The following is a 16,251-nucleotide window of genomic DNA, read 5'->3' on the forward strand; positions in this document are numbered from 1 at the left end:
GTAAGGCAAACTTGATTTGATACCGCTTTTAAATACAAAGCCCTAAATTAAACCATTTACAAAGCAAATAAATCAAAACCCATACCTCTTGGAAGGATCCCAAATGTACTCAGTTTGGTTCATTAAGAGAAGTGGAGGGGGTAGGGGTGAGGAAGGGGAAACTTGTATTAACACAACCTCCAGCTTATGAACATAAGTTCGTTTTACGTCTAAAAGCAAATTTCACATTGCTTGGCGGCAATCTTGACCAATATAAGTGTGCTTATAAGAAATCTTACGTAGTAATAACCTTGTATTAAATATAAGCTCACAAGGTTAATATCCGATATAACTTGATCAAAGTCTTAAAAGAGAAAGATGATTTCCCGTCGTGAAAAATCCTATGAGAGCAGTGATATTTGACTAGAAAACTACTGTAATAAGGAAAGGAAAGGAAATTCATGAAACGTACAACTTCAAAATAGTTTCCCCGGCCAAAGTTTACATGAAACGGTAGAGAGACCGGTTCAGATCACGATCCACCGGAGGTGCGGATCGAAAAACTGGGGAGAACAATGCCAAGAATGAGTGATTTAAAAAAGATGAGCGTACAGTTTAAAGTACTCAACTCAAGAAAACTTACCCTTTTGGTAAATACTCGTTGCATCCTTTGCAGACAGAGAAATACCAGGCAAAAAGCAACTCCACTACAACAGCTCCGTATGCCCCCAGTTCGGGAGTATGGGTTTTAGAAGAGCGGTGACGTCATGATTGATTGTTCGGTCGGCAAAACGCACTGCGCATAAGCACAAAATTTAACATCCGGTCCGCTTTTTATTTCCGGTCTAGTAAATAAACCAAGTGCGTGAGGATAACATTGCGGTCGCGCCAAGTTTAAAAGCAAAAAGGGAGAAACAGACAAAAAAAAAAGCAGCGAAAAAAATCACCTCATTCGATAGCTGATACCATTTTTCTAGTGTCAAACTTTTGCACCACATGGTTATCTGATGTTTGAAGTTTATACGGTCGCTCGCGCTCAACAAGACGGATTATTCTTGCATGCTACTGGTTTGGCATAAGTTAATTTGGTAGAAGGCGATAACTAAGAAAAGAACAGCAATACTTATGAAAGAAACCAAAACAAAGACGTCATTATTATTATTACACTAGAACCAGGAAATAAAAGTTTAGTCCGTTCAAAATTTTTTTTATTATCAGAGGAAACAAGAACTCAAAACAAAAGATGGGCGGGATAATTTAATAACAACCTCGACTTTGATGACTACAGCAAATACCCGGAACTTTCGGTTTGTTGAATGATCTTGGCCGGGAAACTAAATATGCCTAAAAAAGGTACTTTCATTCAAGAAAATGCCTATTTTATTTCTTATTAATTCTTTTACGTGGTTGGTTTTTGGTTGAAGACTTCAATAATTTCATACTGTGCGGCTCGGCTGCATCTCATGCAAACACGAAACTTCCAGCTGCTAAATACACAGCATGAAAATTTCGACTTCTAAAACCCATCGAACCAGCTTTCGCTCTCTGATTCTAAGAGTGAAAAAATTAAATAAATAAATAGAGTTGTCAACTTGCTGTCAACCTCAATCAACTCAGAAGAGCTTCATTTCAAAACACGAACTCACTAGTACTGAAAACTACAAAGCAATTGTGTGTTGTCGTTTTCAAAATAAAGCTAGAAGTGGTTTTCAAGACATTAAGACTGAGAAATCGAAGAACCGAAAATTAGAACTACAATACACAAGCTTGCAATGATAACTTTTTATGTGTTCATTTCAGCCAGGTTAAGTGAAAAATGGCAGTCAAAAATTTGTTTTCGTGAAAGAAAATCAGTTTACCTGACGCTCAAATTAGCCAAAATTACAGGCACAAGTTATTATCAACTTACCTTTTCTGAATCTAATCGACTAATTGTTTTAGTGATCTGTGCCTGGTTATCCATAAAAGCTATTGTAATAGCTACAAAATAGTAAAAAACACGAGCAGCATGAAGCAGAACAACTGAACCACAAGTTGCCCACAGAATGAAGCCGAGCGCGCAGGGGAGACTTTGATCGGACTGGAAAGTGTAGCTGAAAAAGTGACCGTTAACCGGAGAAAAATGTATGATTGGTCGACGCGTGACCACGTGACATTGCCAAATTCAAAATGGCGGCAATACCTCCATCGTGAAACCTGTATTAAGGGGTCACCGTCTTAAGCGACACCCTCTATTAAGCGGACAGTAGTCGAAGTCCCCAAATTTATTTCCTTTATTTACTTTAAATGAAACCTTTATTAAGCGGACACCTCTATTAAGCGGACGCGGGCATCTAAAAAGTACCTGAAATGGTCATTTCTATTGTTGCCAACCTGTATTAAACGGACACTTGTAATTAAATTCCACCACCCAACATGCCAGACACCGGAAATGCGAAAGATTGCCTCGAATTGCCACTCACAAATTTTTCGATTTAAAAAACGTGACTTGACAAACTTATTTGATTAGTTTCCCAGTACAGTATTGTTTTCTATTTCGTTTTGTTTGTCAGGTGGTTTGTATAGAGCTTTTTTTCACTCATCTGATTTCTTCAAATTTGAGTTGCAATCTATGTTTAAGGTACTATGATCAATTGGTCCACTTTGTTAAAGAAATACATGCAAACGTATCGTCATAGTATCTGGGAGTATTCCAAACGTTTCCACTGTTCATTTGAAGGGCATTTGACCGTAGTTACTAAAACAAGGAATGACCTACAATGACCTACAATGACCTACAATGATCTACAATGACCTACAATGACCTACCCTGAAAATACGCATAAGATCCCTGTAATAAGCTAAAATGAAGATTTTAGAAAAAGACAAAATTAAAAGATCAGGGGACATGTGTGCATAAACGTATCGCGTTTAGTCTACTGCATGACAGCCCAAATGATGACAGCATCTCCAATTATTACGCTTGGTGATAAATTTACAGTGTAATAATACATGTATGAGGATAATCAAAACCATCCCTTGCAACCTTTCCCGTTAGTTGTGTTTTGTGTTGTCTTTTTTTCAAACAAATTAAACAAACACAGTCACCCCAACAGTCGATCCGGGGGGACCTTCAAGGGACGTTTGGGTATAGATGAACAAACGAGGCTTTCAAATTCTGACCCTGTTGAAGAGAAAAATTGTTTATTTAAGTACCCTGGCCTGTATAAGACATCATAAGACCCTTTACCGTAAATGATCCAATAAAAGCCCGGGGCGTTTATTTAATTTTAGGGGTCCAAGAGGAGTCGTTTAATAGACGGGAGGCGTTTACTCTCGTAACTTATTTCAACGAGCTCAACATAACTATAACTGTATACAGTATGCTTTCGGCTAAAAACGTTTTTGTGTTAACAGAATCTCGACAGCGGGCCTTACGGCTTATGTAGAAGTTGAACATGACATAATACACAAACTGATGTTAATCAAGCAATGAAATTAATAAATTGATTGATTTCGCTCTATTTCGCCATTTCCTAGTATTTGGGGGCAATTTTCAAAGGGGGGCGTTTATTAGACAGGGGGCGTTTAATACTAACTTAACAGCGTAAGGAAGGGCGTTTATTAGATAAGAGGTGTTTATTTGAGAGTGGGCGTTTATTAGATCGTTTACGGTAAGTGGCTTCCGGTCCAACAAGATGCTCTGTTTGTAACGCTAAATAGTAAAATCCATATCGTGCTTAGCGGCCCATACCAATCTAGGCCAACTAAGGGAGTGCCTGGATGACTTCCGTCAATACAGGGTATAATAGTGATACCGGTAAAAACGCGATTGCAATAATTTATTTTCAAGTTTCTCAAGTTACCTGAGATCAGACTTTATTTTGTTTTGCCTTTTCAAAATGTGCTTGGCAATTTAATACCATGAGCCTAGTGTCACGTCCAAGCGTGACACACGACCAACAACATTGTCTGTCATTTTTGTAGCTCATTGTAGGGCTTATTTTAACTCATTCTAGCTCGTAGCAGCTCATAGTAGCTCATTGTAGGTCATTGTAGGTCATTATAGGTCATTGTAGGTCATTGTAGATCATTGTAGGTCATTGTAGGTCATTGTAGATCATTGTAGGCCATTGTAGGTCATTGTAGGTCATTGTAGATCATTGTAGGTCATTCCTTGTTTTAGTAACTACGGGCATTTGACACCTCATATCTATCATATGACGTTATCTATTGAAACCTGTATTAGGCGGACCGTGGGCCCTGAATTCCCCGAGGGTGTCCGATTTTTCCAGTGGAAAGAAAATTAATTGCATATTATTAAATGCATATACGGATATTTGTAGAACAGCCTAGACTTCTTATTATCCTTTTTCACCTGTTCCTATGGGATTCGTTCCCTGCGATGCTCGCGTTTTGGCCAGTTTACGCTGTTTACGGGATTCAACTTTGGACTTGTTTAAGCGATCACCCTTCACGATCACGAAGGACAACAATATTTCTGAAGCCGGGTCACTAGAAAGAACGGCCTTTGTTTACAGCTCAATTAATGTAGCGGAGAAATAAGACACTATGGGTCCTTTGAAATTGCTTAGACACCTGGAAGTTATTTTATTATTATTTTTTTTAACCGAAAAGATAAAGCACAATTATGTTTTCTCCAGCAAGACTTTCTAATTTATAAAAAATTTAAAAAGCTTGACGCATGAGCTAAATGAACTGCAGTGTCTGCATTCATGTTCTTTTAATTGTGAACGGGTGCAATTTTAATATCAAAACTTTAAAGCCGTCTGTGAAGAAGGCTAATGGAGGGAGATGAAAGTGGATCAGGTGGATGAAGGTGGATCAACGCTAATGGAAATAGAAGGTAAAAGAAGGTCAAGAAGGCTAATGGGGATAGATGACCGTGGATGAAGGCTACTGGAGGTAGATGAAGTGGAAGAAGGTGAATGAAGGTGGAAGTAGGATGAAATGAATGAATTAGAATGAAGGTGAATGAAAATAAATGAACGCAAATGATTAATGAAAGCGAAAAGTGGAAGGTGTATGAAGGAAGATGAGGGTGGAAGAAGGTAAATGAAAGAGAAAGGAGGAAAGTGAAGGGAATGTAGACTGGACAAAGATGGATGATATAGACACGCGGTCAGCACGGTTAGCAGTGTTCTTTCAAAAGGCTCAGAGCCATTACTGCAAATAATAGCTAGTGTCATTGTTGGAAGAAGCCATGTTGGAAATAGAAGTCTGCAAGTCATTATATATGGGAAATGAGCGGGAAAATAGGTCACGTGGCCACTTGTTATACAACCAAATTAGGTAAATAACCATTCTTGCACATTTTTGGGATTTTTAAAATCCACTTTGGTTGTTTACTAAATAACCAATTGTCCATTGATGATGACCACTTCTTCATTCTGGTTATTTATAAAAAGCCAAAACTCGCATTTTGGTTATTTAATAAATAACCAATCTCGCATTTTGGTAATTTCATGTTATTTAATAAATAACTAATTTCGAATTTTGGTTATTTAATAAATAACCAATAGATAACCAATTTCGCATTTTGGTTATTTAATAAATGACCAATCTCGTTTTGGTTATTTAATAAATAACCAATCTCGCACTTTGGTTATTTGATAAATAACCGATTTTTCATTTTGGTTATTTAGAGATAGCCACTTTTTCATTTTTGGTTATTTGCTTATTAAATAACCACTTTTTAATTTTTGGTTATTTAGAAATAATAAAACTGTAATGTGGTTATTTGTAAATAACCAGCCTTGTTTTGGTTATATACAAATAACCACTCTAAACAATAAAAATACATTTGGCGCCCCGTACAGAAGCACTTGCCACTAAGAAGTACTTGTAGGAGCATATAATGTCAGTTCCAGAACAATTAGACTGGTCGTCAGTGCAAGTCAAATTTTCAGTTCAATTATAGGAAGCTGGCAAGACTTTCAAGTGCCTAAGAGACCCAGCTCCATCTTACCCAAGCAAAAAGGTTTATAAAGAGATCGAAAGGGCACAGTTATTTTGAGTTTAGTATAGTTTTTTTTTTTTCATTTTGTAGGACCAATATCTTTTTATTTCAGAATAACATTGCTTTTTTTGGAGAATATTGATATATATATATGTATATGTATTTCCCAAATTTACGCACAAAATACTGTATACCTGAAATTAAATACCACAATACTATTTTTTATACTGTATACCCAAAAACCCTGGCTGACCTTGACAATAGGGCGTTCACACGAGGAAACGAGAAACGTATTTCAATTGAAAAAGGCGTAAGCTTCTTTTGTCTTCAGAGTAAAGAAGATCAAAGAACCTCAAGTCAAACGTTCAAAGTTGGTGTATTCATTTTCACGCAAGGAGAACGCAACTCATGAAATTTTGTATATCAAATAGCGTAACCACAGTTCCTTTCGGTCGTGAAACCTCTGTTCGCTATTCTCTCCGATAACCTTTCTTTAAATAGCTGTAAATAATTTTCTTCTTTCAAACTTCATTTAATTTGCAATTGTTGCCGACATAAGCCACTATCTAAGGCAAAACTTGAATATATCACTAATAAATATTGGCCCTAAAATACCAATTGATCAAATATACATTAATTTCTGCAAAATTCAGGGGCACTAACGCCAATTTTCGTAAAATATCTGTTCGGGGTCTGTTGGGAAGACGATTTGAGATCTAGAATTTTCGGAAAAATTTGTGGTAAAATTTCTTGTTTGCCTACCTCTCCTAGGATTTTCGAACATCTAAAAATGGTATAATTTCCCATTTTTAACGCATTTTTACCCTAAAAAGGTCACCTAGAATTTTCGGGAGCTCTTTTTCTGGCTGAAATTTTCGAAAAGGTAAGCGTTGATCCCTATGATTTTCGGATCACTAGACTTTCAGCAAGGCAATTCGAACAGATGAAAACCTTTTCGGGGAGAAAAATATGCCTAATCTACCGTTTTAATATTAAAATACGTTTAACAACGCTATGTTTAAATGGTTTCGAACTATATTCTCGTTCAGGGTGCCCCTGAAAATTTAAGTATTCCTTCCCAAAAAATATGGTCAGTTAGCCTCGGCCGGTTTTTTATTAAACTCCAAATTGTTATGCTACTGACCTAGTAGCTCAGAATCGCGAGTATACTCAGCCTGGCCTGAGTTTTTACCCGCTTGTAAATTTTAGTCATTTTTAGTCTTTTTAACCTTATTGTAAAGCGCATTTGGTCATGCTCCATGGAAAATTGCACTATATAACGGGGGCACCCAACGTCAATTTTCGGAAAATATCTGTTCGCAAGACGATTTGAGATCTAGAATTTTCGGAACATTTGTGGTAAAATTTCTTGCTTGCCTGCCTCTCCTAGGGGTTTCGAACATCTAAAAAATGGTATAATTGCCCATTTTTAACGGATTTTTACCATAAAAAGGTCACCTAGAATTTTCGGGAGCCTTTTTTCTGACTGAAATTTTCGAAAAGTTAAGTTTTGATATCTATAATTTTCGGATCACTAGACTTTCAGCTAGGAAATCCGAACAGATGAAAAATTTTTAGGGAATAAAAATATGCTTATATCTACCGTTTAAATACTAAAATACGTTTAACAATGCTATGTTTAAGTGGTTTTGAACTATATTCTCGTTGGTTGCCCCTGATATAAGTTTTAATTAATTATTTATTATTAAAACTATACTTGAGACTACTTAGGGTCTTTACTCAATGGCAGCATAATTATGCCTGTGAAGTTGAGCCGAGGTAAAGACTGGGATCCACGGCCAATGGCAATATCATTGTGACCATATTACTAGCCTTTGAAGGACTCTGTATTATAATGCTCTTCCTTAATGAGGCTAAAAACTACTTATATCTATAATTTGACACTAAAAATCTACATCTCTTGTCTAAACAGATGTCTTGATATGATATCTTTGCAGTGGCTCTGTAAAGAGGACACATCCCATGTGTACATGTAGTAGGACCACAGAACAAAAGGAATGACAGAAATGGCTACTGTCGCAGTCCAAAGATAGGCAGTGCTTTCCTTGAAGCTGTAAAGTAATAAATGGAGTTAGTTGTTACTAAGACCTAGAGTGATACATATTATACTGTATTTCTCTATTTAAGCTCCAAGACTCTTACAGACCCCACCACTCACTGCCTCTAAACCCCTGGAGGTTAAAGCTGTTGGTACTTTGACAGAGAAACCAAAATTTGTTCTTTTGAATAGGCGGTGGTTAACCATTGAGGTTCAACTGTAATACATAACAATATTTTTTATCACCTAAAAGTTATTGCTTTTCAAACTGGACTGAAATCAATATTGCCATATTGCAAGATAAAAAAATTTTGTGTCTGCATGTCTGATAAATAATATTATTATTATCCTTGATGTTTTAAGCAGTCTAATTAGACCTCAAACTTGTCTCCATTTATTACCTTTTGAGTTTTGTCACTTGGCAGAGAATCAACTAGAATACCACAATCAGTAAACCTGCAATTTCCCTGAAATGACAAATGTCAGGAGAGGGCTTAACCTCCTCCAATAAAGATAAGAGTATTAACTTTTCTGGTGAAAAAAAAAAGTACAATGAAGCATTCCGGGGTGTCTGTTTTTTGATAATACATGGGAAAACTAATAAATCAAATCTTGTACTCTTACTCTTAGTTCTACACCCTATAATATCACTTAATTTTCCTCAAAATAACTTGAATCATGAGACTACACATTAATACATTATAAATACAATACCATGAATACATTATGGTGAACCATGATTCACAAACTTGTGAATGAACATATTTCTTTTTTTACCTCTAGCTTTCTGGTAAAGATCAAAATGTTTACAGGTTTAAAATGTTATCCTTACCTCCCCTCTTCAGATTTCAGAAGGTTTTTTGAGCCAGTTTCAGATGAAAGTAAGACACTCAATGAGTAGATCACTCCAACAACACATACACCAAGGTGAATGGCAGCTGTTAGTTTCCAGAAAAAGTGATCTTCCAAAAAGAAACATTCAGCATTAGATCCTACTTATAATAACCTGATAAGGAGAAAGGGAATAGCTCTAAAGCATGTCTGCACATATTTTATGTATAAATAATGTTTACATGAGATTGGAAAGAAAAGAAAAGAAAAAAATATTGCAGTTTCATTTAAACGTTTTTGAAAGTAAGGTTCACACTGTGTGATTGTCACATTTTTTGATGCCAATTGTTAGTAGGTCAATACTAAGCCATGAAAGTGGCTTTTTATTTTTAATAACTGTTTAAAAGATCTTATTAATTATTAATTATGGCAATAAAGGCTGTTAAGACCAAATATTATTTTTTTTAATAACTTATAAATTTTAGAAACTTTTTTAGTGGGCCATACAATGTGCTTATTTATTAAGGTATTGATATTTCTAGTGGTGTATAGTCCCCATACAAACGTTTGACTATAAGTTATATTAAGATAGTACTTTGGAAAAAAAAAACTGATTAAACTAATGATGACAATGATGACAAATGATGATGATGATGATCATGACGAGAAAATATTGAAATACCTTGTAATGATGAGTCGGCCACCAAAGCCATACAGAGTAGACAGGGAATTGAATACATAAGATGAAATTAAATTAATTTTAAAAACAAAACATTCATGTGTATGCCTCATTACAAACTTGTCTATACTAAGTCCTTCCATGCTACTGCAATGTTCAGCTCTTGCCCTTTATTAAGAAATATATAAATTGCAATATATTTTCTGAATATATTTAACATAAGAAAAAAGGAAAGAAACAATAAATACTTACCACCCAAATTACCGGATCTGGGTCATTTGTCTGTCAATAAAAATAAAGATGAAATTTAATAAGCCTCAGATACCCCCTATTGTAGAAAGTAAGGACATTGAAGGTTGGAGGGGGGGGGGGGTGCACGTGGAGAAGGCGGCCATGCAGTTTCACTTGCTTTGCAAACCTGAAGGCTCCCATTGGTCAAAACTGAGGTGGATACGGCTATCCACTGAATAAATCTCAACTCACTAGAAAGAAATCATCTAAGTTTATATCTCTTGTCCATTGCTCTGTTGTACTATATGTGGCCTATTACGTTGACGTGCAAGGTATATAATTTCGTATGAGTCTGTTAAAAGGGTATATCCTGCACGATTGATTTGATTTCCTAGATGAATTTTGTGTAAAAAAGCAATGTCTCAATGACGTGAATATTTTCTCTATTGCAATTGCCAATAAGTGGCTTTCAAACCTGGAGGGGGGGGGGGGTACTCCCTTACAAGAGGCTAATAGGGATGTGCCCCTGGATGGGGTCGCATTTTCACGACTGGAGTGACTATAATGGGGTCGCATTTTCAATAGATTTACTAGAATGGGGTCGCAAATTTTCGGATAGCACGGCAGTAGCACGACTGGGTTTCAAACGTTGCGCTACTGCCGTGCTAAAGTCGAATTTAATTCGATCAATTGAGATTGGCACGGCAGTAGCACGACGTTTGAAATGGGCCTAAGTTTCTTAACTTCTCACCTGTCTCGCATTACTTTCAAATTGTCTTCCAAGTGCTGATAGTTCAGAAACTTGTCTGATTCAAATTTACTCAGGGGCACTTACCGAAATAAAATAATTTTTTAACATACATTTTTCATCATTCAGGTATAACCACAAGCCATACTCCAGCCAAGGAGGCCAAAATGGCCAGAGCTTAAAACCTAGTTTCTAAAGCATGAGGCAGAAATCACAGCCCAGTCAACATGATCCAGAAGCCAGCATTTTTTTCTCTGCAATTCAAGCCGAATATTTGCAACTTTTCTTGACATTTTAGGTGTAATAATATTAAACAAAAACCTTAAAGTTTATAACACAACGAAAGTAAAGCATGTGCCCTAATTGGTCAATTATCCATTTATTATTTGCCCATGGGTGAATGTTAACAAAAGCTAGCATGCGCTTAAAGCCCTATGCGTCACTCAGGTCTCATCATTTATCCTAAGAACTTAGAGAAAATTTCCCTAATAGTAGAGCAGATACGTGCTTGAATTGTTCACTTTCTGTTAAAAGCATGAAATTTGGCATGATGATAGTTTTCAAGGCCCTAAAAAAGATAGGATATGGTGCCATCGCCAAAAAGTCCGTTAAGTGCGAAAAATAAGATTTTTTAAAATGGCGGCCATTTTGAACCGGAAGTGAAATTAACATTTTCTTTAAAACGTCTGAATTTTAGCAACTTGGATAAGAAAATGTCAGCAAATGCCTAAGGCAGCTTTTTTTTCATACAGAGAGATATTATTTCAACGCAGTGTCTAAAAAAAAATAGAATAGAGAAGATATAAGTGATCGCCAGCTAGACCGGAAGTAAAACTAACAGAGTCCGAACTTTTAAGGAATGAGATTAAACTTCTGTTGTGCCTGCAGTGCTGGCTTTCTTTAATAGAATATTTTCTTTAAATCTGATGTATACACTCAATTTGCTATTTTCATTGTGTATAATCCATTATTAAACTTGAGCCTACTTTTGCTATGATACAGAACTTGAAGAATAACAGGTGATATCTCGGTGACCTAATGACTTATTGCGCTTTTCACAAACATGCATACTCTAAAGTTCAACAGCCGCCTTCACAATTGCGTTTTTCGCTGCCGTCAATCATAATTACGATCACGAGCAACGAACCTTGAAACACAGAAACACACAAAACAGATCGAAATCCACCAGTCACAAATCACAAACCTTGACCTTTTGAACCCGTTAAAGTAAAGTTTTGTTTCCTAGGAGGTCCGTTAAGATGATTGAAGGCAGCGAAAAACGCAATCGTCAATTGGCTTTTGAACTTCAGAATTCGCATGTTTGTGAAAAGCGCAGTAATACTTCATGCAGACGAGTGCTTGTAATCGAAAAAAAGAGTTTAAGACTGCCTTTCATGATTGTCACTCTTCTGGGTACAGCCCTTCTTACGAGCGTACTTGACTAGTTCCACGCTCAACTTTGTAATTTCTGACAGTGGAGTGCAGGAGAGTCGCCACTCTCCTGTTAGAGATATCTAGCCCCAACTCCTTGCGGACTAGGAACCGAGATGCTTGGTACCACTGCCTGCTGACTCTATATGTGGCCGGCATGGTTTGCCATGCCCTTGAAATGTTTAAGTAATATGGGCCAGGACAAAGAAACTACTTTTGGCTTCGTCAGTTGACCTTAAAGAACTACTTTTTTATCGTATAGAAGAACGTGTAAGCGAAAACCACTCCGATTATTTCTGGACTGAGGTGACCAGAAGTATTCAGCGTGTCACATCCTGTGAATTCATGGAATGGAGGACGTGCAATCTCATAGGCTGCAAGGTAGCGTAGATGTACCTCAGCAACAAGATATATGATAAGGAAGCTAACTTGGCTTCATGGTATAGAAGTTTCATGGGTAGTTAGAAAGGAGAGTGGACTTAACGAAAATGTCTTTGGAGAGTCTTAACTTATATTTTTATATATTATACCTTAAAAGAACGGAATCTGCTTTGTGATATGGCATGACGAAAAATGTTTTCTAGCGAATTGACTTCAAACGATGCAGGGGAAAGACTGGACATCTGTCCCTAGACGACATGCGTTGCTCACTGTGCAATGAATCTAAAAAGCACCTGCTTATTTCGATCTTTACATAAGAACTAACTTTTTCCAGTTTCTTAGTATAGCTCCCGATACACGTTTTCCCCAGATCTTAGTCTTCTAGCTGTTCTCGGTGCGACATATTTGTCCCATACTATATCCAAGAGAATACGTTTTACATGCTCAGGGAATTAACGTAAGTGATGTATATTCGGACAACGCTTTTTCCTTATTTTCTTGCATGTGGACTTTAACATGATAATCAGTGCTACTCAGTCCATGATAACGAAATGACATTCTGGGGGGTGATAACAGTGAAGATAAGAGGCTAACTCTCATTTCTGTCGAGAGAGGCGCAGAGTCATTTGATAGTGAAATACAGATGAGTGAAACCGCTGCCCGGTTAGCTCCAGGCCCTGGTCCTTCAAACGTTGGATAGCGCTATCCACCGGATAAATCACTGTCCAGCGGATACGTATTAGGGAAACCAATTGCGTTATCCACTGGACAGACTTTTATCCAGTGGATAGCGCTATCCAATGTTTAAACAACCGGGCCAGGTGGGTAAGCACCGGTCCACTAAGCCAGAAGCCGGGGTTTCAAACCCCGGTCGGATAAACTCTGGATCAGGATCTTTATGTAACTGACGAGAAGTGCTGCCTTTTTACGGTCATCTGCAAACGTTAGACTTTCTAGTCTTCTTGGGATAACAAAAAAAAAACCGTAAGCCCCGTCTCACAGTTCGTGTTCTTTATCTTGAAATGCTGTGGAAAGTTAAAGAACCCAGCCCACTGTTTGTAAAGAGTAGGCTGAGTAGGGTACCCGTTACCTTCCAAAACGGATTTCCCGGAAACTTTTTGAAAATGGTAAACTTTGAAATGAGCAGATGTTATCGTGAAAGCAATTTCAATCCAAGATGTACATGCACAGAGTGTTATTTATACTCCTCAATAACACAAAATGGTGGAGCTATTATACCTCGAATTACTTTGAAAGCCGCAAAGCATTTTGCATTCTAGTTAATAGTGGATCAACTCTTTTAACCTTTAAGCCCCAATATTCACATACAAATTCTTCAAACTGGTCTCTGAGAGAATTTTATAAAAGATCAAAGCATTTTCTCTTAGGTGATTTTTATTAATTTCTAAAAACCTAATCTCTTGACATTGTATGGATATGGTCAGGAGAAAATTGATGTTGGTCACTGTTAGCCGGACTTAAAGGGTCAAAACAAGTAAAAAGAAATAATCTATTTTTGCTAGTTTAATTTGTTCGTATGTTTGGCCTTTCCTTTGCTTAAAGATGTGAATCATTGTTTCACTTTTATTTTTGACATTCACTACTTAAACTTGATGAATTGCCATTTTATCTCGCTTTTACTTCCGGTTTTATCATTTAAATCGCTCATTTGTAACACGGTTGACTTTTTTATACGACATAAATATCCGGAAAAACATAGAACAAACAATTTTGTCTTCATTTTGACCTTAACGGTCTTAACATGCTAAATTTAGTGTACTTTCGGTTAGGTGATATTTACTTCCGGTCAAAATGGCGGCCATTTTAGTAATAACTCCAAAAACCGGTTTAAGAGGAAAAATTTGCAGTGGCACCATATCACATATTAATAGCCCAATTAGCTTATATAATAAACAATTTCATCGTCATTTTGGCTTAAAAAAATGCTTCATTTTGTGTACTTTAGATTAGATGATATTTACTTCCGGTCAAAATGGCGGCCAGTTTAATTTTCACTCTAAAAACCAGTTTTACAGGAAAAATTTGCGATGGCACCATATCACATATTAATAGTCATAATTAGTTCTGTCATTCCTGAAAATTTGGTGCTTTTAACAAAAAGTGAACAATCCGGCCCCAAATCTGCACATATCCGCCCCACTATAAGAAGCTACAGTCGCATTTGGCGACTCTTACACTTCTTTTGTGCTCAGCAACCTCCTGCATACAACTGTCACTCAATAGTAAATGCTGAGCCATTTACCATTTGTTAATTAAGGCTTTGCCAACTGTGACTCTCGTTATCCAACCTAAGTTGTAAAACATTTCAAGTGGGAATACCAGGAGTGTTCCAGCCTGGAAAGGATGCTAGTCTATCACAGTGCTACCCCAAGCAGTATGTTGCTAGAACTCATTTAGACCCTATTTAGACAGGTTTGGACAAATTTTTGAATGGACGAATTTTTACCTGTACAACCCGTTTACATGGAACTGAGCAAATTCTGTTACAAATTGCAGTATTGTTAGCTGTTCAAAAACTTGCATGGTTCTATGGGTCCTGCGTAAACAAAATGAGGATCTGTGCAGGTTTTCATCCTGTCACAAATTTGACCATACCTGTGTAAATGGGGTATAATACACCTGGATAAAGGACACCGAGGAAGGAAGGCAACAATTCAATGCAAATGCCTTGACCTTAAGGCTCCAGTTGTTCAAAAGATGGATAGTACTATCCACTGGATAAATCACTATCCAGTGGATAAGTATTGGGGAAACCAGTTGCACTATCCAGTGGATAGAGATTTATCCGATGGATAGTGTCATCCACCTTTTGAACACCATTACTGGGGCCAGAACTGAAGTTCAAGCTGATTTACAACCACTCCTTCACTTTCATTTGTAATAATTACACAGAAGGATTTTGTGGCAACATTACAAGTCTATAATATAGAAAGACTGATAAATTCTTAAAAGCTAACTGAATAATACTTTACCTTTTGAGCAAGTGCATATGACATCGAAAATAGTCGTCCATGATGAACTGTTGTCCTCACAGAAAACAAAGCCTGGAACAAAAACGTTTTGTCATATTTAGGAAATTGCTACCGATAGCTAGGTTGGTTGCTTTCAGACAAATTTGAAAAAATTGGCAACTTTGTGGTGGTCACTTTTGCCAACTCATGCAACTTCAACTCCTGCAGGTGACTACTCTGTGACCAACAGGTGAACCTCAGCAGGCCATTTGGAGGGTATGTATGAACCCCTTTTACTGCTCCCTCCAACAAGCCTGAAATAATATGATTTCTTGCACAAATATGAAGGTCTTCTAACCAAAGATGGCTACTCTTGTTAGCATCTTATGAAACTTCAGGGGAACAATAGCAAGTCTGGGCATTTAGAAATTAGCATATCCCAGATCAAGTGAATTTGTCATTTCTTGCACCTTCTTTGCACCATAAACACAGCCTCTCATAGGTTGTCTCTCTGAAAGTGACCACTGTTCATTCCTTCAGGGCAGTTGCTTGAAAAGTTTTGACAGCACACAATAAGGCAAATTTGATTTGATACAAGCTTTAAATACAAAGCCCTAAGTCTAATCTAAACCCATACCTCTTGGAAAGATCCCAAATTTACTCAGTTTGGTTCATAAAGAGAAGTGGAGGAGGGTAGGGTTGAGGAAAGGGAAACTTGCATTAACACAACCTCCAGCTTATAATAACATAAGTAAGTTTTACGTCTAAAAGCAAATTTCACATTGCTTGGCGGTAACCTTGACCAATATAGTGTGCATAAAAGAAATCTTACGTAGTAATAAGCTTGTATTAAATATAAGCTCACAAGGTTAATATTCGGATATAAGTTGATCAAAGTCTTAAATGAGAAAGATGATTTCCCGTCGTGAAAAATCCTATGAGAGCAGTGATATTTGACTAGAAAACTACTGTAGCAAGGAA

The 16,251-nt window shown here is 37.0% G+C and overlaps 1 protein-coding gene and 1 long non-coding RNA gene across 3 annotated transcripts in view; both read right to left on the reverse strand.

The window, feature by feature from the left end:
* LOC140940047 (aconitate hydratase, mitochondrial-like) overlaps positions 1–16,251 on the reverse strand; it is a 40,376-nt gene that overhangs the window by 23,799 nt on the left and 326 nt on the right. The window contains exon 2 of one of the 2 annotated variants that reach the window (XM_073388921.1): positions 15,292–15,363. In XM_073388921.1, coding sequence (XP_073245022.1) covers positions 15,292–15,363 — 72 coding nt within the window. Of the gene's footprint in view, positions 1–622; positions 717–15,291; positions 15,364–16,251 lie in introns of those variants that run through there. The other variant, XM_073388922.1, reaches the window with a different exon arrangement.
* On the reverse strand, positions 7,735–9,195 carry LOC140940049 (uncharacterized). The gene is made up of 3 exons (XR_012166293.1): positions 8,830–9,195; positions 8,399–8,464; positions 7,735–8,010 (listed from the first exon to the last, which is right to left on the reverse strand). It is a non-coding gene; the product is annotated as an uncharacterized lncRNA (long non-coding RNA).

This window comes from Porites lutea, chromosome 6 (genome assembly GCF_958299795.1).
Source record: "Porites lutea chromosome 6, jaPorLute2.1, whole genome shotgun sequence".
Lineage (NCBI taxonomy): Eukaryota > Metazoa > Cnidaria > Anthozoa > Scleractinia > Poritidae > Porites > Porites lutea.